This window comes from Indicator indicator, chromosome 3, assembly GCF_027791375.1.
Source record: "Indicator indicator isolate 239-I01 chromosome 3, UM_Iind_1.1, whole genome shotgun sequence".
In the NCBI taxonomy this organism is placed as follows: Eukaryota; Metazoa; Chordata; class Aves; order Piciformes; family Indicatoridae; genus Indicator; species Indicator indicator.
In genome coordinates this window covers 29963250-29989688 of record NC_072012.1, presented here as the reverse complement: position 1 = coordinate 29989688, position 26439 = coordinate 29963250, and the positions used below count along the sequence as shown (strand labels likewise).

Here is a 26439-nt window from a genome sequence, read left to right as displayed (position 1 = left end):
AACATCTATTTTGCTAAACATTTATTTTGTCAAAATAGAAATGCAATATTCACCGTGACAATTTAATGAGGACTTGGTAAAATGTGCTTCCTTTTTATCCCCTTTTTAGTTTCTTATGATAGAGTCCAGTTTGTCTCAGTTTGATGTTTAAACTTTTAAGCATTTTAATTTTGTGTGAATTCATTCCTTTGGCCAATGTACCAAAATGATTTGATCATGACGCTGAAATCCCTATAGTGATATCATTGATTAACTTTGTAACTCCAGTAGAAAATGGAGGAATTCATTGGAACAAGTACCATTCTGCATTCTCTTTGCAATCGTTGTCATGTAAAATATTCAATTTCCAGATATGCTTTGTCCCAGACAGGATCTTTGTCATTAAAATGAGAGCAGATTTTGATATGTAATATATTCTATGACATGTCAGGGTGGCACCACTTTGACCTTTTCGGTATTACACATTTCATTTGGGAGCCTGTCCCTTACTTTCTCTTTCTGTTACTGATCAAGAAATAGAAGCTGAACAGAGGGCAAATCTAACTGGAAATTAGAGGCTAAAAGTCAAGCTCACGACAAATAAGTACCTGAAACTATAAGCACATGAAATTAAACTCTATTTTTAAAATATTTAAAACTCCAGCCCTTTCTTAACTGACTGGAGAAGACTTTTAAAAATAAAAAAAAAAAAAAAACAAAAAAAAAAAAAACCACCAAGGTTTCCTGTCAGTATTTTTGAAACTGCAGTCTCACATGTCCTCTCACACACTGAACCTTTTTTCAGAAATTGGTGTATCAGTTTCTTTCACATTCTCTCCTCAAATTTATTGCTCTCATGCTTATCTTCACATTCATTGTGTTTCCAATTGTTGGTTACTTATATTAAACAGGATATAAAGGAGAAACCGTTTGAGCTGTCCTATGCATGTGTGCCAGCTGCACAGGGGGAGAAATGTCCTGATAGGTTCTTTTGACCAGTTTTTCTGATCTGTGTGCAGACTTGTACTATGTGATGACTTTTATAAATCTACATAGATGCTATAGTCTCAGACTTCATAATTAAATGTAATTCAAACTTTCCATCTTAAAAGTTTTTCCAGCCCTATGGTTCAGAATGGAAGTCTGAGGACAGTGGATAACAGAATCAGGCTAGAAGGAATAATAAGAAATCATCCACTCCACCTATCAGCCCCAAGGAAGAACTAAGTACACTTACATAATCCCTTGGCAGGTGTTTGTCTAATGTGTTCTCCCAGATCCTCAGCAATGAAGGCTCCAAAATGTCCCGAAGCAAGCTGGACTAATGCCTTTGTACCTTAACCAGCAAAAAGGGCTTTCTTCAAACCTAAATGGAGTCATGCTAGAGAATAATTCCATTACTTCTGTCCACATACACCATGTTTGGATGAAACACGAGATCCTCTAACTTTTTGTAAAAGCCATTTGTTTATTTGAAAATATTATTTTTCCATCACCCTCACTTCTTGACCAACTTTTCCTCAGGTTAATCAACCACTTTGCTCAGTTTTACTCACAGACAATGCTCTCCAGATTTATGATTGTCTTTATTCTTCCTTGCAGAGTCTTTCACCTTTTGTGAAGTGAGGGAAAAAACCTATAGAGTCAAAACGAGGCTTCACAACTGCAAAGCAAATTGGAGGATTACTCAAATTATTTTGCAGACTGTATGCCCCTCTACACATTTCAGTACACAATAAATAGAGGCAGGTTAAAATTTGCTATCATGCTCAGATCAGTTTTTGAGACAATATTTTCTGACCAGTCTTTCCATATTCCTCATTGTACAGTTCCTTCTTGCTGAAGCACAGTGCCTTGCATTTGTCTCTTTAATTGAATACCATTTTTGCAGATCCTATATCTTCAGTTTTCAACTCTAAGAATCTGTTCCAATATACTCCTAGTCCTTCCCAGTTTGAAGTCATCTCCAGATTCTACAGGCATACCCTTCATTCCAAGTCCATCTAGACTAAACATGAGAATATTGGCTAGCGTGTGATCCAGCTTACACCCTTGCCTAACATAACACAACACGTTCTTCCTTTTAAGCAGAAACCATTGCTAATTGCTCTGTGAGCAACATTTTCTAAATAGGTCTGCATCCAGCCTATGATATTTTCACCTAAATCAAAATTCTCAAATTTGCTCAGCAGAATACCACGTGTGGCAGTTGAGATAACACAACTGAATTCAAGAAACATGACATCAAGTGCTTCTTCTCCAGCTACAAAGCTATGATCCTGTCAAATTATTAGATGCATTTGATACTATTTGTTTGACAACTCTGCATTGGCTACTGATCATGCCCCTGTCACTACATATGATTTACCTGCTTATTTATTTCAACATTCTTCTAGGAATTAAAAGTTACTTGTCTGCTTTCCTTTTTCAGAATCATTTGAGTCTTTGGTACCCACTATAGAGAGTAAATTGCTATAAACACAGAGGTTGTCAAAGTCAAGTACATTGGTAGAGAACGAAAGCGATAAGGAAAAACACAGATTTTACAATGTTTAGAAGACCTACTCATGATTTTGACTACTTTGGATTAATATTTAATAATTAATCTTATTAATAATCATTATTTAACAAATTAATTTTTTTTTTTTTAATCTAGGGCTGATCAAGATCCAACTGACACAGACTCAAGTCACTGCAATTATAATGAAGTTGTTGTTGTTATCATTACACCCTTGTGAAGAGTTCTTCTGCTTCCAAAAATAAGAAAGGAAAAAAGTCCTGAACACTTTATTTGTCTACTTTGAGGACACAGCAAAACTATCTGGGCTGCAGATGGTTTCAAGAAAAAGTGATTTTCACCCAATGAACTACTCAGTGAATGTCTGGGGCAGCCGATCTATTCATGGCTTTACTTGACACAATACATACACCATCTCTTTCAATATGAACTGTGGAAGAATTATTCATGCTTTTCTAAGTCCAGATCAAGCCACTGTATTGTAGCCAGCCTTAACTCTTCCATGAAGACCCCTAGGATCCGACAGCATTGATTTGAAGCTAGAAACTGAATATTTATTAGTTAATTGATTGAGCGTGTTACATATACCACCTCCCTTATGGCATGGATTGCTGCAGTTTTGTCTTTCTGCCAAACTGTTGTGAGTAATCAGTAACCTTTACAATTCAAGTATAAGTACCTGAAACATCTGCCTTCTTATATGACTGAGATGCTCTCTATATTTACATGCAGTTATTGAAAATAGATGATAGTGTATTTTCTCTCCCAAGCTGACTTGAAAGAATGAAAGTTTGCATGTACATGCCCTGAAAGTCAAGTTCAGTAGATTAATCCAGGCTTTCAGAGGAAGAAGAGGAAGACTGAATTTTTTGTTTTTTTATGTTTGGAAAGGATATTATTTTGTGTCATTTAACACTGCACTTAGTGAAAGACCAATTCCGCCCTCTTTCAAAACACCTGCTATTCATTATCTTATTCCTTGGTGGCCAAAAACTACTGCTTTTGAGAAATATCCATTTTTTTCAGGCCAGAAATAACTATGATAGTGTGGGGAAAAAAAAAAAAAAGAAAGATCAAAGAGACTTAAATATACTTCTCATAATAATGTCTGTATTTATACAGCACATTTCATCCTGAAGGAAAAACAACAAGGGTATGTCTTTGTACTTCACAGACATTTTTTGTATTTCAAATTCATCAAAATTAAAAACCCTAGATTTATCACTTCTGGAACATGGAAAATGAGGTCTCACTGGATTATGATTTTCCTATAATAAGCCAACCACATCTCCTAAAATTCAGCTACTCATTTCTTTTGCCTCTAATTCATGAAGAAGCTCTCCCCCATCCCTTGCAAAAGGAGAGAGAGACACACATTTTTTGCCTCTCTCAAAAGCTCTTCTTAAATTACTGACAGAACTGTCACTTTGACAGACAGGCAATCTGCAAAATCATCTATAAACCTCTCCATGTGAGTCCAGGTAACACGCCTGCAGTTGTTCTGATCACCCTGGGTAGACCTAGGAAGAGCTTGGTGATGCTCTGTAACCCAGCAGCTATAAATACACCACCTGTAAATACACACTTACCAATTTCTCTGGAGATCTGGGTGAATGCCTCCACACCGCTTTCTCCATAGTTGCCTTCAGAAGCCAGTGTCGAGACGTAGTTCCACCCAAGGGCTGTCACGATGTCAACCATGGCCTGTGCTTGGTAGGAGTCTGGTGGGACCACTCGAGAGAAGAAGTCATACCTGGTGTTATCGCTCAGTTCTGGAGCTGTAGATGCATAGCTGATTTGAGGTATCTGCAAATAGATCGACAAGTTGTTCAAGGCACTCTAATACCATTTTACACTACATACTTGTATGTTTGAAAGGCTTAAAATAGATTATGCACAGGCATTGCACAGAGCTGAGTATCTTGTTTTAATTAAATCAACTGTTCAGAGAGTACCTCAGATTCTGTAAAATGTCAGTCAAGTCTTATTGTATAACACTTTCACCAAGAAATAATGCCTTCTGCTCCTTTCCAGATGTCTTGATTCTTGACATGTAAGTATACCAACCTCTTTCTTGATCCCAGCTCTGATAAGAACAGGTGAAGGAGAAAAGAAAAACAGGATGAATTCTTACTAAATTCTTACTATTACTACAGGAGATGAAAAGGTCAGCTTTGATGACTGTGACTCTTAAAAATGCTACACTTAAAATCTGACAAGTAAAATGTAGATTATTTCCATTTCATTGTTATGTTTATTTATATACATGCAAATGTGCCTTCTCATTTTATTCCTATTTTTCAACCTCTTTCTTTCACAGAGTTTCTTTAATATGGTGTTGTGCATGATTTAAGAATATGGAGACTATGTCATTAATAACAAAACTATCTCATGAAAAAACACACACAAAACTTTCTCCGTCCATAGTATATATACAGGGAAGAAGAAAGATTGCAAGGATGATAATCTTTGTGGAAACAAACAAAATGCCCCACTAAATAACTGCAAGACTTCTTAAAAATAAATTATTTTCATAAAAAAAAAAACAACTACAGTGATTTTCTATTAACTCTTATTTTAAATTTGTCAGTGACCAGTAGAGAAAATATCTGTAAGCAATATTCAATTATTCTGAAGAGTATTTTGGTGCGGGAAAGTTTAATTAGTATTTTTGCTAATTTAAAAAAGGAATGCTTTACTCATTTAAAATGGTAAGACTTAAAATAATTACAAGCTTGAAATGAAAGATATTCCAAATATTGCATTGCATTTGTAATCTATATTAATAATAGGTGACTTATTTACACTCTTTCACTTTCTCTGTTTTGAACTTTGCAAGGAAAAAATTAAAAAGACAGTTTCAAACCATCACAGTTTCACATCTTACAAAACATAAAACAGTCTTCAAGAGAGCAATCTGAATGGAGTTCTTAAATTAAACCTGTTGAGAGCTGAGCTTAGCAGTCCCAGAAAACAGGTGATCTGATAAATGCTTGCTGTCGTATTAGATGCTACAGTAGAAGGTTCCAGTATAGCCCCCAGGTCCTCTACAGTGTTTTCTCATCAGCACAAATTAAAAAAGGGATCTGAAGCAAACATAGAGATTCTGGAGTCTGGTCATTAACCAGACCTGCAAAGGCAGTGTAGACTCTTACAGCCTGAAAAAAAAAAACAGTCTAGAGCCTAAAGGATGGAAAAAAAATTTCTCAGTCAGAAGCAAAAAAAGCAAACTCATGTATCTTGGCTATATTCTTCTTAAAGAATTTTTTTACTCATGGAAACACCTCAAAATAAATAAATCAGAATGTTCTTACAAGAACAACCAGAGAAAACAAAAAAGAAAGGAAAGGGAGGATCACAGTAAAAGTTAAAGGTTATACCTCATGGAAATCAGTATTCCTAACACAGTGAAGATCCACCAAATAAAAATAAAGGATAAACTGTCCTTACAAAACCTGCCTTGTATAAACGCTCTTTCTTTCAGAAAATATTTGAAACACCCTCATCCCTTTAAAGACAAGAGATTTTGGCCTGCAGCAACACAATTATGTGCATATCACTCCCTTTTGAAATTTAGCCTATTAGTCTTTAAACCAGCATTTTTTTTTCAGATGAAAAAAAAAAATAAAGACAACCTCTGTGGTTTTACTTATTTTGCTCCTAGGTGTGCCATTTCACAAATACTATGGCATTGTCGCTTTGCTGAAAATTCTTTCACTAATAATGTTCATAAAATCAACACCAGCAAGAGACCTTTTTGACAGATACATTGCCATTGAAAATCTTAAAGCCATAGGATTATATCCATTAACTTCCTCAGTTTCTGTTTCTCTTTAGGTATGAGGCAAATAACAACCTATATATGTGTTTGTAGGAGTCGTTGGTCCAACACAGCAATGAGATGTTTCAGATCAACAGAGATATCTTAGATACTTATTTGGGGCTTTGGAAAATGCAGGCAAGAGATGCGACTTTCCTACTTGTCATCTCTTTTTAGTTCAGCTTCATCCCTAGAGTTATTTGTAATAACAGTGAAAGAAAATGGAAAGTAAATACCCAGCCCAATACCCCAAAATCACTGGGCATGCCTTGTAGGCTTAAATCACTAGTGCTTTATAACTTCTGCCAACCTTTCACCAGCAAGAACAATATGCCATGTAAAAGTAGGGGAAAAGACAGTCTGTAAATAGTAAGTCACTCTACATTTTTAGAAAAGTGGTTCATGCAATGGAATATGTAGCTATTTCCCTTATTTCTTTTTGTATACATCCCTCGTGGTTATAGACAACACTTTGCACTCAAGAATTTCCTCCCCAAAACTGCAGATCTCCCACCCAGAAATACCTTGTGGATTTCATTTTGTGAAAGCATTTTATGCCAGAGTAAACACGAACTTATTTCCTTGCCTGCTTTTAAATGTACACTTGTATACAGCAGAGCACTGAAAAATAGCTTTAAAATTTGAGGATCTGGGGTAGGTTCCAACAGCTACACAGCTACGGAAGACTCAGAACAAGACCCAGAGAAATTTTTTGGCATGAGGACAAATTGTTAGGATTTAGTGGTTCAATAATCCATGAATGAAAAAATTTATACATTAAAATATAACAACTCTAGTTATGGACTATAGGTTTAATAAACCATTTTACATGTCCCCAAGTACATTTTCAAGATAGTGCATAATGCCACCTAAGCAAGGGAACTGTTATGCTCTGCCAATTCAGTAATATGTGTTTTTTAAAACACCCTAAATACAGACTGTATTTATACTTCTAAGTTCCACAAGCCCCTTGAGACTTCAATTCGCATTTTGAAAGAGACCTGTAAGGGGGACAGGGGGAGGGCTATATTTATCATTCTGAATTTCTCAATCTAAATTTTCAAATTTAAATACAGTATCTGTAAGATTTACATTGTATTTAAGTGCTGTATAGTACTGTTAATAGCATATTTCTTTTTCTTTGGGAAAAAAAAACAATGGATTATATCACCACATCTGAATTAGTTGTCATACAACAGCTGTCACATTCACTAACGGCTAAAAAGCATTCAGGTTTGAACATTAATTGACATATTTTTTCCTATTCTTTCCTACCCTATGGTTTGCCCACAGCCTCCTATTAACTTCTAATATGATGATAAACTCTTGACTTTCAGTGGGTGACAGACATGAACTCTCTGAAATTATTTTGCAGAGAAACTCACAGAATTTCCTTATGCTAATAATTTTTTTTAAGCTTGAGGTATATATTAAATGTTTAAAACCAAACATTTATAGTGTGATGCTTTGAAAGAGCATCTTGTCTAAGTTACATCCTGGTCTTAATCTTGCATACAGAACTACTGCGGAAACTACCAGCAATCCTTCAGTCCTTTAATTCAGTCATGGCTTCATCTCATTCCACTATCAAGTTGCAAACCATTTGGAATAAAAACAAAAAGAAAATAAAAATTGTTCATAATTAAGTAGAGTGGCTAATATTTCAAGCTACATTCAAACCAAGATAAATGATCAAGAATAGTCTCTGGTTTTTCTGTATCTTTTTGTATACATCTCTTAGCTGATTTCAAGTCTATCTCTAAAATTCTCCCTTTCCTAGAGCATTAGAGAAGATGGAGAAGTTAACCTTCAGAACTGTCCACAAGCGGTGACTGTGGCAGCACTTCAAAGGGGGAACCATTATCTGTAGTCATTATCTTCCAAGCATTACTCCAGAATAGACATCTACTGCATGATGGAGAAAGTATGGACAACTTAAGAAGTCACAAAGGCAGCTAATATAACTTTCCATTTATTTCATCCAAGTGGTAAACCATTGTCAGTCCCTACACACGCTGAAATAAAAGCCACTGACCACTCTTGAATCCAAGACTATTCATAGGGAAGCATTACATTGGATCTGTTTGGTGGGTCCATTGCTGAAATCCAAACTCAAAAACACAGAGCTGTTGTACCCTGGATGCTAGGGGAAACTACACGACCTAGGTTTTCACTTCCAGTAAAGTGTCTTTACCGCAGTAGGCAGCTTAGTATGCCTTCTCTTCAATGACATGCTGCCCAAGTTTTGTGCATTAAGTTCACTGGAACCTCTTTCATTGAGCTTTCAAATCCATTTACATGCTACATTTGTCAACGTAAAGCATCAGCTGGTCATTTCAAACACCATCTTCCTTTATGCAGCCTTTCAGCTGAAAGTATAACTTGGGAGCAGAATAATAGACAGTGAAATGAGCTAAGGGCATAAGAAAAAAAATACCTGAGATAGAAATCACCAGTAATTTTGAACATTACTGATTATGAGTTACAGCAGCAACGGTACTATACAGTCAACCTGCCTAAAGGGCTTAAGTCACTCACATCTTCAGTTTCACTACCCACGCATGTCCTATCGCTAATTTTCATGTATCAGCTAGCATTTTATTTCCCTTTCTCATTCTCTCATCACTGAGCAGTTGTTGGTGTTTTTTGTTGTTGTTTTGTTTGGGTTTTTGGTTGGTTGGTTGGTTTGGTTTTTTGAAGGAATATTAGCAATAGCACATTAAAAATAGTAATAATTGCCACTGACAAATTGAAGTCAGTAAACTTTACATTAATGATTACTCAGTAGCAAGTGGCATTTTACGACCACCTAATAAAGCTTGCAAGGGAGTAAAAGTGCTTGAAATAAAATTTGACTGTGAAAACATGTTTTCAACTTGGTGATTTTCTGGAATTTTAAATGTCTATCATTAATCATTAATGGCTCTGCCTTTTAAGGATTTTTATGCTCATCTCTGTATGGCAAAAAAAGTTTGTGAGCAAAAAAACCCAGTTGCTGCATGAGAGCTGAGGTCACTGGTTTTCAGTATTAGTCACATCTATATATCACCATCAGCCAGAGCATCATCTTAGCCTGTTTTCACTTCTGAAAAATGTGTCAGCCTGCAGTACAGTAATGTTTAAGTCATTCAAGGTAGACATTCAAAATTCAAAGACTTTGATGAGGCTTAATAACATCTTACACTATATCTTAGAAGATTAAAAGTGTACTTTTTTTGTTATTAACTGTGGGAGGAGATAAAATGCACTCTGAAACTGCCCATTTCTCTCCACTGAGTATAAAGGGAGCCTGAAAGATTAATTCAAGCTGTTATATGCACACTATATAGAACAATACTGTAAACAGTTACACTCTGCTGAATCTCACAATCCCACTCATTTTTGACTATGCATGACTATAAAGACATCTATGCACAGCTGATGATCAACTTGCCTCTGCTACATCTTCATTTTTCCACCAATGCCAAAATCTGAATGGGTCACCCATGCCAAAATTAGGAATTTCATTTAATTTTTCAGAGTAAACCAACATTAAATCAGCCTGGGAAGATACAATACACGACAATTCAGTAATGCCTTTGGAGATGTGAGATGCCCTGTTCAATGCTCAGAGCAGTTGAGTAGAGTGACACCTTGCCAACTTCACAGGCTACAAACCAACCCTGCTAGGAGCTCATGTGGAAACATTTCTGCCTATTAAGTTTTCTGATTCAGTCCCTTTCCACAGACTTTACCATGAGGAGCAGAAGCGATCTGTGACAACACCTTTTCCCAGTGGATTTGTACACGTATTCTCTTAGAAACATGAGTCATTCTAAGCTAGATTTATTTAGACTTTAACACCTGATACTCTTTCTGTATGTTAAAGCTATTCAACCACAGTCTTTATCATGTGTCCAGCAATGCATCTTGTTCAGGAATTACCACAGATGTCCAAACTCTCCCCAATATGAATGCATTTTAAAATGCATTTAGTTCAAGAAAATGTATGAATTTAAAATTTTGAAAAGGTAAAGAAGAAAAGTTTAATCTGAAAACTGTCATTAGCTGATTTCAGTTGGAATGCAGGATTTTTTTTAAAATCCATTTAAATTATTTATAATAGATATAATGCATTCTGTTTGTAGTAAATATCACAGCATTTTCTGTCAAGGGTGCTTGCAATTCATACACATAATGATGAGGAGCTAGTGATAATGTTGTTTAAAATGTTTTGAAAATTCCCTACATGTTTGTATGGCTTGTGTGCAAAGATAAAATGCAGCAGCCATTGCTATTTTTTCTTTCCAGACACAGGGACAGAAGTCATCTATCTCACCTAAATGTTTCTGAGCTGGGATGAGTAAATTATTTCACTCTTTCTTTTCACTTCCTATTACTCTTTCACTGGTTTTATTTTACTTCTGTTGCTATCAGTTACCTTCTGAAGACACATTCCTGAGCAGAATATATCTCAAATGATCTGCACTGATCTTTCCATAAGAAAAAACATAGCTGAGAATCAATGCAGCACGATTTGTTGCCAACAAAAATATTTCTGCAACCATCATAGACTGTCCTGGTATGTGAAAAATTAAAGAGGCAGATGCTAACCCAGTGGAAATACGAGAACAAGGACAAACATGAAAACCCTCTTTCATCACTGATTTTTGCTCTTTTTTTTTTCCTTCACCTACAAAAACACTAATTATCCATCACACCCATTTCTCAGGTTATCTCTATAGGCAAAAGGGACTTACCCTGAAGAAAGTAATTTCTTATCGTTAATACACCTAACTATATAGCATCAGATTATGGGCTGAAAAAATATTAAACTTCCATTGCATTACAGCCTATTCCCACCAGCCTGAAAATATCTTTACTAAAGTCCAACCAGTCATGCTACCAAACGTATTTCAGTTTGTGATTTGATGCACTTCCCAGGTAGAACAGGGTATGACAAAGGAGAAATGCATACAATATAGAGTGTTCAAATTTGAGAATTTTCCTTCCAGTGGGTTGAGGACTCATTACTTTTAATTACACTCAAGTGATACAACAACAACGATAATAATAATATGATAATGATGACACAAATCCCGTAATAGATACAACATCTACAAAACAAATTCACCACTCCAGAAAGTATGGGTCTCTGTGCTATGTGATGCATTTTAGGGCAAAAACACTAAAAGGCTCTTTATGCATTGCAAACGTTTTTATAGCTGAAGTACATCTTGTCACACTGTGCATTGCTGTGTAACTTCATGAGGACGAGAATCCATCTAAGGACAGATTGAACTGTCATCAATGCTCTGTGCAAGAAGGCCTATTGATATGGGTTTAACAGTGACATTTTCTCAGTAAGGGAGCTCTGTTCTGGTATTTCCACATCATTTTAAATCCTGAGGTTTGCCTGTCTGAAAAGCAACTGTGTTAAGCAGTTGCACATTGCATTATCCACCATCTCTAGATAGCATCTTTCTAAATATTTTAAATCCAGCTGAGGTCCAGGCACTGAATGATAAACTGAAGAAGCAGCAGATCAAATGATTCATATTCATATTGAGATCAAATCACCAGAAGAGGGGCTTGGGGTGGGACCTTGAGCTTGGGAATGGCTGTTAGTTCTTCCTTCAGTTTCTTATGTTCTCCAATCATTAGATCAAATGGAAAGTCAAGGATGGTCAGATAGCTTAGGGACTTCTTAAACATTAAAATTCCTTTTCTACTTGTTGGGGAAACCCGCACTTAATTATGTATATCAGTATGTTAGATGTGTCAATCTCTGCTAAGCAAAGTGTGAACTCTCATATTTCAAAGCGTTTTTAACCCTACTTTTCTGATTAGAGTTTGTCATGTCAGTGTCTGGAATGGTAATCTCTTTTGATGTGTTTCAGAAAAATATACAAAGATGTGCATTACTGGGTCTGAACTAACAAAGCCAACTTTTATTATTATTCAGCAGAAATAAATTTACCTAGTAGCTCATACAGTATTCCTAAGTCCAAATGAGAGTTTCTTTACATTAATTTACTAATTAGTACCATAGAGAGCACAGCAACTTCAGAGAGACACCTGTGGGAACAAGCAGTTGTCCACAGGAATTTTTCTGATTACAGAGACCATCACTATGGAAGAAGAGAGGAGCTCTCAGCAGGGTGCAAGATGGATGCTCTGTTTAATGGACATTCTGATCTTTGCCTTCACTTTTTAATGCTGCAAGGCCACTCCAGCTTATACAACTGGCTGAACAGTAGTACTATCCATGCTGACAGCTTAACGTCATGATATACAAAGGAGGAAAGGCAAATTTTATATTGTCTAAGGCTCTCTTCACAGTTGTGGACACTGTGAAGATACGTAATGGAGCTCAGCAAGCCAGACATATGTCCAGTGCTTTAGCAGATGTTTTCATATCACAGAATCACAGAATGTTAAGGGCTGGAAGTGACCTCAAAAGATCATCAAGTCCAACCCCCTGCCAGAGCAGGATCACCTATACCAGATTACACAGAAATGCATCCAGGCAGGTTTTGAGTATCTCCAGAGAGGGAGACTCCACAACCCCTCTGGGCAGCCTGTTCCAGTATTCTGTCACCCTCACAGTGAAAATTTTTTCCTCCTGTTTCCGTAGAACTTCCTATGCCTCAGCTTCCACCCATTGCCCCTTGTTCTGTCATTGAGCATCACTGAGAAGAGCCTGGCTCCATCCTCTCAGCAATCACCCTTTTCATATTTATAAACATTAATGAGGTCACCCCTTACTCTCCTTTTCTCCAAGCTAAAGAGTCCCAGCTCCCTCAGTCTCTCCTCATAAAGGAGATGTTCCACTCCCCTAACCATTTTTGTAGCTCTGTGCTGGACTCTTTCAAGCAGTTCCCTGTCCTTCCTGAACTGAGGGACCCAGAACTGGACACAATACTCCAGATGTGGCCTCACCAGGGCAGAGTAGAGGGGGAGGAGAACCTCTCTGACCGACTAGCCACACCCCTTGTAAAACACCCCAGAATGTCATTGGCCTTGTTGGCCACAAGAGCATGTTGGTGTTCTAGAATATGCTGCCTATACTTCAGCTATAGTCCTAGAAAGCCTAGCTTTACTGTAATCTATCTGCCCCATGCTATTGATCTGGATACCTCATATCAGAGTGCATTAAGGGAATCCCTATGGTTCACCATAGCTAGGGATTCCTTCTGCAGCATAGGCAGTTCATGTGGAATTATAAGGCATCATTGAAAATTCATATATTACAGACTGGGAAGAAGAAAAATGAAAACCATCCCCTTTTAATCTGACCTGATTATTTGTTTCAATTCTGAGATTTTAACTTTATAAGTTACAAGAAAACAGTAGTCAATCTGAAGTTACTTCCAAAAAGTCAGATGTCTCCTTGTATTTTGCCACAGTGAGTATTACCATGCTCAGTCCAGATGCTACTGGTAGAAAAGTTGAAGAAAAAAGGCAAAATATTTCCAATCAAAAGATAGGAAGTTATCTATTATTTAAATTCTGAGGCCCATGGGAGTGATAACCAAGCCTTCCCTTCTATCCAAAATGTACTTTATTTCAAAAACAGTAGGATGATTGGGAAAAAAGGCATGTTCCTGAACACCGAATGGCAGTATCTCTTCTTTTCCCTCTTTACCAGATTTTCCTTTTGTTTTTTCACTTAGACACTATATCCACTCCATGGATTATTTTGTCAAAAGCATCATGGAAAACAGAGAGATTAAAATCCAGGCAACCCAAGTGAGAGCCTCTTTTCTTTCACACCCAGTTTGCCTACCTGTTCTCAAACTCTCCTGCCTTTTCAACCACAACTTGACTGAAGTGAGAAGGAAGAGTAATCAGTGATTAATCTCTAAAAAGTCAGTCTAGGATTTTTAGTTCCATCTCTGATTCTCCTTTTTGGCATCTTACAGTTCAGAAAGGGCAAAGCGGAATTTGTCTACTGAGTAAGGCTTCCTTCCCCATAACAGGCATTTTTGCTTTCTGACTGCATTGGAAACACATCCACAAAGTCAGCAAAAGCAATATTTGATGTATGAAAAAAGCCTGTATTGGATAAGCATTTCACATAATTTCCACAATTTCTCCCTCTCCCTATTTTAATTCATTGCAATTTAAGTACAAATCAGTTTACTGTTATCGCCACCATACAGCCTTGTTCGAGTGTTAGCCTTAGCCTTCCTGGCTAGAGCGATGGAGATTTCCTCCCTTGCTGTGACTCTCCAATATCTCTAAGTACAAATACAGATGATATATAAGTCCTTTTGAAGGTTCTTAAAAGTCCTCCTCTGTTAGCTTGATCCTGTAAGTCTGGCCTCACCATGAACACCCTACTTCAGCAGCTCAGCAGGATGCTGAAAGAAGGTCTGAGGAGCTTTCAATAAGCTCAAAAAGCTCCACCACTCATTTTCCCCCTCATTTCAGCAATCCCAGTAATACTCCATATTTTCCGACAGGATGTCAATAGTCAGAGCTTGCTGATAACCACTTTCCACTGCCCTGAGAAATGGCTCCTTGCCTACCTTCACACCTACAGTTATCGGTGCACCTTTGCCATGCAGCACAGCCAGGCAGTACTTCAACAGTCAGCCAAGGGATCCTGGTTCCAAGGCTCCACACAAACCTGTGCTTTCATGCAAATGGGATGAAAATGTTCATGTCAATCCACAGAATTAAGTGTCTTTATTTGAATAGAACAAGAAACAAATTGGTTCTGTTCTGACCAAATATTTGGAACCTTTATACACTTCAACTGTTGAAGATTTTTCCTTTGACTGACGCAAATCACCTGCTTTTAGGAAGCCAGCTTTCACACAGATCTTTTTAAGAGAAGTCCATATTTATCAGACAGCATTTTAGTCTGCAGCTACCATATGCAGTCCATTGATGCACTGATCAGCAGTCTTTGGAAATCTCCTTTTGTATATTGTGCACAGATGATTTGTATTAGGAAGTAGAGCACCACTGTACCACTCCTGAATACTATAGCAGCTTTTGATGAATGAACATCTTTTATTTTGAAATTGTCCTCCCTCAGTTTTCTGACGCATATGTTAAAAGACCCCATCAAAAGCAAAATTACACTAAACTAGATTTAGAAGTGTCAAGTACATTGAAAAAAAACACTGGAGACATCAAAGGCCTGAGTAGATGCACCTGATGACAAGTGGTGTGGGAATGCTAGCCTGTGCTGAGCCTGATACAATTCCATTTCTAACCACTTCCTGAAATTACTTCACAAATGTATTTCTGCATATCAGTGTTGCCTATCCCATTCTGGGTACTGAAATAGTTGGTTTAAAACTTGCAGCTGAAAGAGATCGATATATTTTTTCCATGGACTATGAACGTCATTTACATCTCTTAAAAAAAAAAAAAAACACAAAAAAATAAACCACTACAACGTACACAACTTTGAACCATTTGGTTCTGATGTCTTTAGTTTGTCTTTCACAGCTTAAGGATCTTATTTTTAACCATAAAAACAACAAAGCACTGAGGTTTCTTGGAACAGAATTTGTGAGCTATGTCTGGCACATGGGCTGCCTATGTTTCATATGGTGAAGTTAAGCACATCGGAATGGGAGTCACATCATGCTTCCTTAGCTAGCCAGTAGGAAACGTGTCCAAGATCACATTTCTTTGGTGTAAATGGAACCAAGAATGGCGTTAGTAGCCAAAAGTCATCTTCCACATGTAAATCTGATTGACATTTCTCTTCTACAAACAAGCCTGGAGGATGATGTTGCCATCTTTATTTTTAAAAGAGCAGCTAGTTGCCACAAAGCCCACGTTTACACACTTGTATCTTCACTCTTATTTGGGAGCCCTTCTTTGTGCAGAGCTGATGAGCTCCCTCAAGTCCCTTTCTCTAGGTTAGAAACCAATACAGAAATGGTTACAGCAAAAGCCAAAGTGTGAAACATGTCTCTAATGCCACCTTCAGCACACATACAGCCTGTATCATATCTCCCAAGGGATAGCCCTAACACTGAGACACTGACCAGACTGAGATCGAAGAATCATCCAGGCTGGAAAGGACCTCCAAGATCAAGTCTAGGCATTTCACCCACTCCACCAAGTCTGTCATTACACCATGACCCCAGGCACCAGATCTGTATCGCTTTTAAACACATCCAGGGACGGTGACCCAACCACCTCCCTGTGTAGTCTGTTCCAGTGCCTGACAACATTTCTGTGAAAAAAATTTTCCTAATGTTCAGCCTAAACCTCCCCTGGAGCAGCTTAGGGCCATTCTCTCTCCTTCTATCATCAGTTACTTGCAAGAAAAGACCAGTGCCTACCTTTCTACAACCTCCTATAGGGTAGTTGTAGAGACCAATAAGCTCTCATTTCAGCCTCCTTTTTCATAGACTAAACAGCCCCAGTTCCCTCAGCCTGTGCTCAAAGGACTTGTTCTCCAGATCCCTCACCAGCTTAGTAGCCCTTCTCTGTACCTGCTCCAGTGTCTTGATGTCCTTCCTGTACTGCAGTGCCCCAAACTGAACACAGTTCTCGATGGGTTGGACCCTCTCACCACCCCAAGGCAGCAGGGCCTTGTTGTGGATCAGTTGAACACACAAGTGGAGCAGATGCAATTGCAAAGTTCTGCAATATATGTGAACTCAGGCAGGTCCCAGAATCTGGTCTTCACTTCTTGAGGTAGCACTGACACTGAATAAAATATTATTTGTCAAACATAGAGGCAATAAGGTAACTGCCAAGGTGGCAGCCCTTGTGGAGAAATGCATGTAAATGCTAAGAGAACTTTACTGGCCCAAATTAGACAGCGGAAATTTCACACATTCAAGAATATCTTTACAGATCACTGACTGAGGCGTCTGAGTGATGTATGAGGCACATAAAAGGTTGTGTGAGGTCATATATATTTTATCTGGGCTAAGTAGTCCAAATACAAGTCTTTGGTTTAAAGAAAACAATTAAGGGGTCTAGCTGAATTACGCATTTTCCAAACAAATATGCAAATCTTCTGTGTCTGATTTCTAAAGAATTTCCCTCCCTATCAGGATAAGAGATGTTCCTACCTGACAGAATTCCCCATACAATTCAATGCATTTATTTTCTATACATTTGTACATCAATCAGAGTCTTATCTATTATTTCTGAACATTTTTCACTGCACACTTCATAACAGACATCCTTTCTAATCACTCAATTTGGCTGAGCCTGAATTTAATAATATTTTACTCAAGAGAAAGAAAAATTTTGACTTTATGTGCACGCACAGGTGTCAGAACAGTCATACTCTAACAAAAAGTGTTAATTGTTTCAAATACACTTCTCCAAACAAGGGAGAGAGTTTTCTGCAGAATATGTAAGAGTGAAAACAGAGGTACTAGTGCCTGTGCTGGTGGCCAATAGCCCCAGATTACCCCTATCACCTTGCAGGTAAAAGTGAAGGGCACCTTCAAAGGTGAGCTCAACCTTAGCACAGCCTGGTGGATTCAAGCCTCAGGGATAGAGTTTCTGAAGCCAACTACAGAGCACAACCTGACTTTCAGATGGGCAGTTGGCTGCAGAAACACAGGTCCTTGCATCCAGTGCTTTGCCTTGCTAGCCAACACATGGGCAATCAAGTGAGAACAACACATGGTTCCTCACCCCAGCACAGCCTCACAGAAGGCAAAGCATGGCTTTAGTACTATGACAGGTGGGAGCAGAATGGCTCACCCTGCTACAGAAGAAACAAAGGCTTTACATTTTTCTAAGTACCCCAAGAATGAAACTCCCTGCTGAGCTTCTGCAGTTCAGGTTGGATTCTAGCACTGATGCCCATTTGCTCAGTCCCTTGGGATCACACCAGGGGCTGCATAGAGAGAGAGCAAACCATGGCACTGCACTATGCTGAATACATGGAACACACAGTGACTGCTCCAACACGCAGGAGCCAGTGTTCTAGGACACTTCATCTATTCCTTCTAGTCAGGGATAGGTCAGTGAGAACGAGACACTAAGTGCACAAGTAGTATCATTGCTTTAAGGCTCATAGATTAAGTAATAGGGGCACAAAAAATGCTCAGCAAATACCAGAGATCATTTAAATCTTTGCACAAGAACTGGTCCACTCACGGTACACCATCACTTTTTCCACATGGCAATTTTAATTTTCCCCTCCCATAATAGGACTGCTCACTTCAAACCACAAAATACTGATATTATTATTGTAGTATTTTCTCAACTTTTCCTGAAAGCAAAGAAACAAACAGAAAAACCCTTGTCAGACCACTGTTTAATAGTCTATGTGCTTATTTGTCACACGATACAGAAAGCTCTACCAAGAAGCCTCTTCTGCATGGAAATTACTGGGTTGCCTCTTGCTATCATTACACCATAGACTTTGCAAATATCAGCTCTACAGAAGAAACTTCCAGAAAGATAATTAACAATCAGGCTTTCATGTGATATGAACACCAGCCTCTCCTTAACATAATTCTTGAAGGTATAAAACAAAACTAATGAATATATTCCTTGTTCTCTCTATTGGATACACAGAAAATATGAGGCTCAAATCCCAAACTCAGTAAATTCACTTTCCAAGTGCTTGTTAAGGTCAAGGAATCTTTGGAATTTTACAGACGTAGAACTTTACCTGAAAGTAGCAGTTCTAGAATCAGAATCAAACAGATGATCAGAAATGTGATCTTCTCACACACATCTTTTTTAAAGCTTCTATATACACGCCTACATATTCTCAAGAAAAAAGAAGCACTTGAGATTCTTCTCACACTGCATCAATTTCCACATCTTATCTCACTTCAGCTCATACCTGCTGCAGAAATTAAATTCAAGAAAAAGAAACTAAGATGCTCGAACATACCAGTTAGTAATAAATTCCTGGTGTATAGTCAGAATGGGTTCATTTGCTTTATCTGTTTAGAGTGCAAAAAGCAGCAAGTTAAATACTCGATTCTCTTTCAGGATGTGAAAAATATATTATCTTTTTATTGACTATAAACATTCAATCTAAAGAACAGTTGGAAGGTAGAGCCTGGAATACCTGCTTTGATTAGTCAACAGATGCTCTGCAAAGTCAAAACTAACTTACTCCCTGAGTTTTGTCTTTTATTGTTAACTCAAACAATAAGAAAGTAGAAACCTAAGGGTTTTTTTTTCCCCCCTTCAACTGACTACAGCAGCAGCAGCAGCTTCCCAAAAACTCTCTCTGCTCTAATACTTGATTGTATTTGCTTCAGGGAAAGTTTCTTGTATCTTGGATAATTTCAATCTGTTTGTATGAGTCACCTGTTAGTACAGCTGCTTCTTAATGTCAGTGCCTTGCAGCCAAGATAAGACTGAATTCAACAACCAAAAATCAGGAGGTGCTTTGGTAGTCTAATACATTAGCTCCTTCCACTGATAGAAAACTTATTTCCCTATATAAATAAAATCACGGCATGAGCCACTAGGAAAAATGAGGAAAGCACAAAATTAGGGCTAGAAGTCAGATAAAGACATCTAATGATGAAAGTAACAAATAACTGGAAAGGCACTGAACTCTACTAGTTTAAGACAGCAGAATACAGAGCCCAGGTTTCAGATCAGCAGACTTCAACTTATTCAGGCAACTACTGGCTGTGAACCTACGGAAGCTCTGAAAAGTAAAAAAGTTCAAGGAAGTTGGCAGGTCTTTCAGACAGCATCCTACAAGTGCAAGAGTTCTTCTTCCCAGTATTCAGGATGATATGCAAACTTAGCAGAAAATCTGCATAACTGAGCAGGGAATATATGGTGTAGAGACATTAAAAGGCCATATACAGGAGGAGAAGGACACAAGGACCAGGCACAGGAATTTAAAAACATTGCTTGGACATGCAAGGGCAATGTCAGAAAAGTCAAAGCTCACCTAGAGTAGAAGAGACACCAAAAGCAGCAAAAAGAACTTTTACCAATACATTCATATCAAAATGCTGAACAAGGAAAATGTGGGCTCATCACTGAATGGGGTGAGTGGGTTTAATAACAGAAGATAGATGAGGCAGAGATAACCAATACCTTCCTTTTTCCAGTCTTCACCAACAAGGTTTCTCAGGCCTCTCTTATTAGTGAAAGGGTTGACAGAGGAAAACAGCTTGCAGTGGATGAGAACAAAGGCAGAGATTACTTGAGGAAATCATCTTGCGCACACCTATGGACCCTAGTGGGATGCAGCCAAAGCTTCTGAGAACTGGCCATTATCCTTGCAAGATCACTCTCTATCACCTTTGAAAACTCATGGAGACTGGGAGAGCTACCCCATGACAGGAAGAAAATGTTGCACTTCAGTTTCAAAAAAGGTGAAAAGGGGAACTAGATCCAGAACAACTTCACCTCCATCCCTGGAAAAATTGTGAGGGAGGTCTTCTTGATGTACCAAAAATCAAGCAGTATTTGTATTAGTTCTTGTTTCAATTTAAAATGTAAATGGCAGTAGGAATTATCTGATCTAATATTAGTCCTTCTGTATGTCCTGACATATAAAGGAGATTTGCAAAATATTCTTGAATCTTAAAAATAAAAAAAATAAAAATCATGAATAATTTCATAGTAAATAAAGACACTTCCAAATGTATGGTCAAGAATAGTATCCTGTGACAGCACAAAAAGTGGGATTTGTAAGAAATAAAATCCCATAAGTTCTTAAAATACACATGTATGCTCATGAACAGGGTGTGGAGTAGCCCACAGCAAGAACTTAGGTCCAGTTCCTGTCAGCAAGGAAATCTACTTTGCTTTGCAGCAGCCCCAGAGGCACCCTTCACTAGCAAAATGCCAACCAATTTTTAGCTCTTCATGCATCATGATTTAGATTGCACAATGTAGGCAGTAAATAATAAGGTAAGACACACGTGCATCTCTCTGCTATGGTCCAGTTTCCAGGGTACATGGCATTCTCAAAATTAAGGGCATTCAAACGAAGAACACGAGGAAAGTGAAAGATGTTTTCCAAGTCTTCCTTCTCTTTTTCATATACAAAAGCAACATCTTACTGAAAATTATGGTCTTCACCATCTACAGTTCTCAAGACATTTTAACAACATGGTGTTTATATATTTGTTAAATAAATAAATAAATAATAAGTAAATAAATGAATAAATTGTTGAAGCACACATTAGTTCCATCAACGAGCTAAAAAGGTCAATTTTACATCAGCAATGACATTAAAAATCTTATCTGTATTTCTGCCCTTTCCACATAATTTTGAAGATATACTTTGTGATAAATGTTGCTCTCATCTAATCAATTTCTTTCTCTTAAATACTACTACATTAAGCAGCATTTTATTAACATCTTATTAATATTTGTATTTGCCTCTTCTCCAGAATCCATGGTTTCAGATTTCCTTACTTTCCAACCTCAGCCTTTACAGCTACCATTCCAGTACAAGTGTCACTTCAGTTCTAGCCTCCCCAACACAATGAGCTTTCACTTGTGCTGTGTGTCCAAGACCACAATATAAGCTCTCTGGATAAGTCATTGTAAAAATAAATAAGGCAACTGGTTGATAAATCTTTCTGAAGGTAGGAAAGAAGATGTACTTGTTATCCTGCTTACCATCTGTAAAGCAAGAATAATTTGTCATTAAGATTTAATGCTCCATTCACCAATTTATCAATTTTTCAAGAATGTAGGACTCCACACTACCAAAATGGTGTTAACCTTGTCCAAGATAAAAATATTTAGAAATAAATACGTTAAGAAATCCTCAGTCTTTGTAATTTGAAATCAAATTTCTGTAATTTCTTTAATAGAGCAACATATTATGTATGCTACAAATAAATCAAATTACCATTTTTAATTAGGCATAACAAACAATTAAACAGATGACATTTAAAATTCATTTTCCCTACTGAAGGGAACATGATTTAAATCATTGCTGAGTCTAGCACTCTCCTTGTGGACATTCCTTCAAATGCAGTGACATTCAAAACCATCATAACATTTTCAGAGACAAGTCTATTTCCATTTTTCAGTATTTGAGGTTTCACTTTTAAGCTAAGGTTTTTTTCAGTTACCAAACTTCCCTAGAAATGCTTCATGTCTTAAAGTTTCTGCTCAGCTCCATAGTATGTAATTGCTGAACAGCTGCACAGTCATACCAACCACTGATAAAAAAGGCATTACAAACTTCTAAGCAAATCATATTTATAATGCATAATATTCAAGGCCAAAGAAAATCAGTAGTACTTCAAGGCAAACCTCTGAAAATAGGGCAAGAGCATCTTGGGAAACATGATGGTAAGTATGTGCAGAAATGAAAAGAAGCAGATGTCTAAAACACAACTCCTGTACAACGAACTGAAAAGAGAATTACCTTTTGGCTGCTCTTTGTCTGCCAAATTAGAGCATTATCTACAGCTAGCTGCTTCAGAGACTGTAAAACTCTTAGAAGTCCAGCCCAGCAAAGAGCAGATACCTTTAGGAGGTACCTAGTTCTGAGAATATGGGTTGCCTCCCTGACTTCATATATTTAAACACATCAAATACGAGGACCCGTGAGGCATTTCAGGTGACCCAGAAGCCACAAAGGAAATGTTCTATTACCTACTCAGAAAGTTTTTCTTTAATTCTTCATTTGTAATGATGTAAGCAAAGAGTGAGTCTACTGAAATCAGTGGGGTATGACACTGTAAACGCAGCCGGAAAGGAAATCTAGCAGGTGCACATTTCACTTGCAGGCTTTACTTAGTAATTGTCATCATGTGCATACACATTTTCTGCAAAGCTAAAAGCAAATGCTAAAAACAAACACTATCATATCCACTAAAAGGTAACAGAGGAGTTTTTAGAGACTGCAAAATATAACACAGAGTTACACCCAGATCACTTTCAAGAAAAACAGGAAGCCCAAAATGAAAACATGAAATTAATTTTTGTTCTGCTGCCTAGGAGAACTAAATGTAGAATGGTATCTTTCTGCATGGAATGTACGTGTGACTCCCATCAGCAGAAATGAGTGCTATGTATTGCATTGAGGATAGAACAATTCTGGGTCTGTATATGCAATCTGGACTGTGACAAGGTAGCAGATTTGCTCTAAATTATGAAGTGGGAAGCTGAAGTGGCCATTTTTGCAGCTAGCAGACCTCTAAAGATCTTAAATAAGTAGCTGGAGGAACCTATTTGTGACATATGTTACATTAGACAATTTAAGATTATGGCCAGTCTGTTTCATATATATACATGTATAAAATATTTATTTTAAAAATCATAACAAAAAAAAATGCTTTTAAAACATTTTGAATTATGATATAAATAAGTCTTAGTGCTTGGGGAAAAGCCTCAGGGAACAGTTCTACAGACAAGTCCCTTCAAGGAAAATACTTCCAGGGAATGCCTCCCTAGACGAATCTCCTGCTAAGCAGAATGCCTCTGGCAAAATGCTTTTGGTAAAATGCTTCTGAAAGATGATGACTCTCTTGACAAAACCTGTGCTCTCTCTCTGAGAGTGCTCCCTGAGAGGAGCATCCCATCAGTGGAATGAGCCAATGAGCCTTGCCCCTCACTCCCTCTAATCAATAAAGAGAGAAACTTGATCAAATTGCTGTCTGTATCCCAATGATTATAAAGCCAGAAATTTCCATGATCACAGTTATTACAAATATTTCTGCTTTGTTTAGGTAATAGTGACAAATAACTGTCAGAAGTAAGGGATTGATGTGTGATAGAGTTACTGACAAATAATCATACTGAGGTTATGCAAATCAGTCCTCATCAGCCAATCTAACTGCAAGGATTTGCATATGTGATTTCAAATTTGCAGTAATACATATGTAACTTTGGGCTTTGCCTGCCTGAGAGACCACTTACCCTGTGAAGTACTTAGCGTAGCTACACTGGTATTGAAATTTGATCTTGTTTATCTGGTACAAGTATACCTGTGAAGATATTCTCCTATCAAAGAAATCTCAAATCATATACTCACAACAAACAAGACTACTGCAGTTTCTCTCTTCCTCACTAATCTGTTTATACTCCCACTGTCCTCTTGCTGCCACTACATTCCTTGAGGGAAATTTATTCAATCAGTATGGATTCTACTAGCCAAAAGTAGGAGGTCACCATATTTACTATGAGACGGACTAGGGAGATTAGAGCACAGAGATAAACACGCTGTACAGATACTCAGAAAATGTCATGATTTAAGTAGATCAATCACGGTTTAGGCAGGAAACCTTGACACAAAATGTTGATTCAGGCTGATAGCCTGGAACATCTTGTCAAATCACAGTTTCAACTGTAGGCCAGACCATGTTCTCCTAAATCCTTCCTGAATCAAAATGCAAGCATATGAATTCCCCTTATACCTCCAACTGCAATCCAGCCCTCTGACTTGTGTGCATAATCCTGTAAATACGTTTTTGCTTGACCTAGAAGTTCCTTTAGCATCTAAAATATGTCCCCCATAACAAAATATCTATGGTTAAATACATTGTTAGCATTTCTAATGACTTTGTTTTACAAAACTGCATTTATTCTCATAATGCTAGGAACTCAATTTGTATCATCAGATCATACAGCAGTCATACTTCCTAATACAATTACAGACTATATTATTCTTACACGGGCCATTTCTTATTTGCTTTTCTGTATATATTGTGCTTTCTCTTCTCTTGTCAGTACATGAATACAAGGAAGAAATCATATGCACATAAACCTTTGCAAACAGAAATATCACTGGTACCACTCGAAGGTAATTACAAAAACCCTTCGGAAAGCTCTTTATAATACTAAAGTCAATGAATAAAACTTTTTCAGATGCATGCTTATATTTCAGTTGGGATTTGGGCTATCTGAAACCTACATGCATTTATAAACATGGAAACTTCTTAATGAATCTGGAAAACTTTACATGATCAGAGTTTCAGCAATGCCATACACTGCCATTAAAAAGTTTGATTCAGTAAGTCATCACTTTCAAGCAAAAAAAAAAGCCAATATTCATCACAAAATTCCAGACAAGCAGTAGTTGCTAGTATCCAAATGTTGATGTAGTAGTCATTTTATTTTATGGGTGTTTTTATTACTATTCTGTAGCAAGTGAATCATTTGTCAATCAAAATAAAATTACAGTCAATTTGAGTCTATGGTACTCACTCAAACCAGCTATCTAATTAGATATAGTCAACGTTGTGACTCATAAACTAATGAGATCTCCCCTTCTGATTATTTCAAAAAGGAATAAGGACTAACTCACTTGAGAAACCATTTTCTGACTTTGAACATTAGACCATAGTAATCATCAGATCAAAAATAATATATTGAAAAGATGTATTCCATATGTATTGTACCAACTTACTGCATAATATCCTATCTGGAAATTAAGCATTCTTATCTAATACTGGGAAAACATGCCAAGAATCATTACAGAGTTTCTTTTCCATTCAGTTATTACATGTAAAAGAAATATAGACTGTAGTCATAGCCATTAAAAAGGCCAACCTGCAGACACAGCAAACCTCTTTCTCACAAGACAGGACTGAAAGAGTTGCAGTCAGCATGCCTATACAACAGAAAAATAGTGGGGACAATATCAGCATGCGTTGATTGCTTGACACCACCAGGTACTGCAAATGGAATTAAATTCAATTTTCCTATCATTAAAAGGTATCAGGAATCCCTGAGGGTTTCTGTGTTGTTTTGCTTTTTAGATAAAATATTTAAGCTTTTTAAATTAAGTATCCAGAATGCTAATGTGTAGGTAATATTCTGAATCTACTTCTTTACAGAATTTATTTTAATCTTCTTTTTTGTTGTTGTTGGTTCTGTTACAGAATGTAAGCCCTCTCCCAGAATGACTAATTTGGGCACTGGTGTGTGTATATTTCTGGTGCCTAATGACCTTTGCTGTAATCAACATGACTAGGTTTAAACACATCTCATACAATAAGGTGAGTGCCCTCACCATCCAGAACCAGAAGATTAGGAGAGAGGAGAAGGGTGTCAGATTTTCTGCCTTTCTAGTAGGGTGCAACCCAGGAAGGTAACTCTTGCTTCTAGAAATCTGTATAAATTTTGCATGACGTTACTATTGGGAGAAAACTACATTTAAAAAAAGGGCATTGTCATCTAAGTTGTCCTAATTACAATCAGGGTGCCTTTGTGGTGGCTGGTTTTGTCCCATGAAACTGGC

At 37.4% G+C, this 26439-nt stretch overlaps 1 protein-coding gene across 1 annotated transcript in view; it reads right to left on the bottom strand.

The window, feature by feature from the left end:
- Positions 1-26439, bottom strand: part of GRM8 (glutamate metabotropic receptor 8) — a 320064-nt gene that overhangs the window by 254709 nt on the left and 38916 nt on the right. The window contains exon 2 of the mRNA XM_054399899.1: positions 4087-4303. Coding sequence (XP_054255874.1) covers positions 4087-4303 — 217 coding nt within the window. The remainder of the gene's footprint in view (positions 1-4086; positions 4304-26439) is intronic.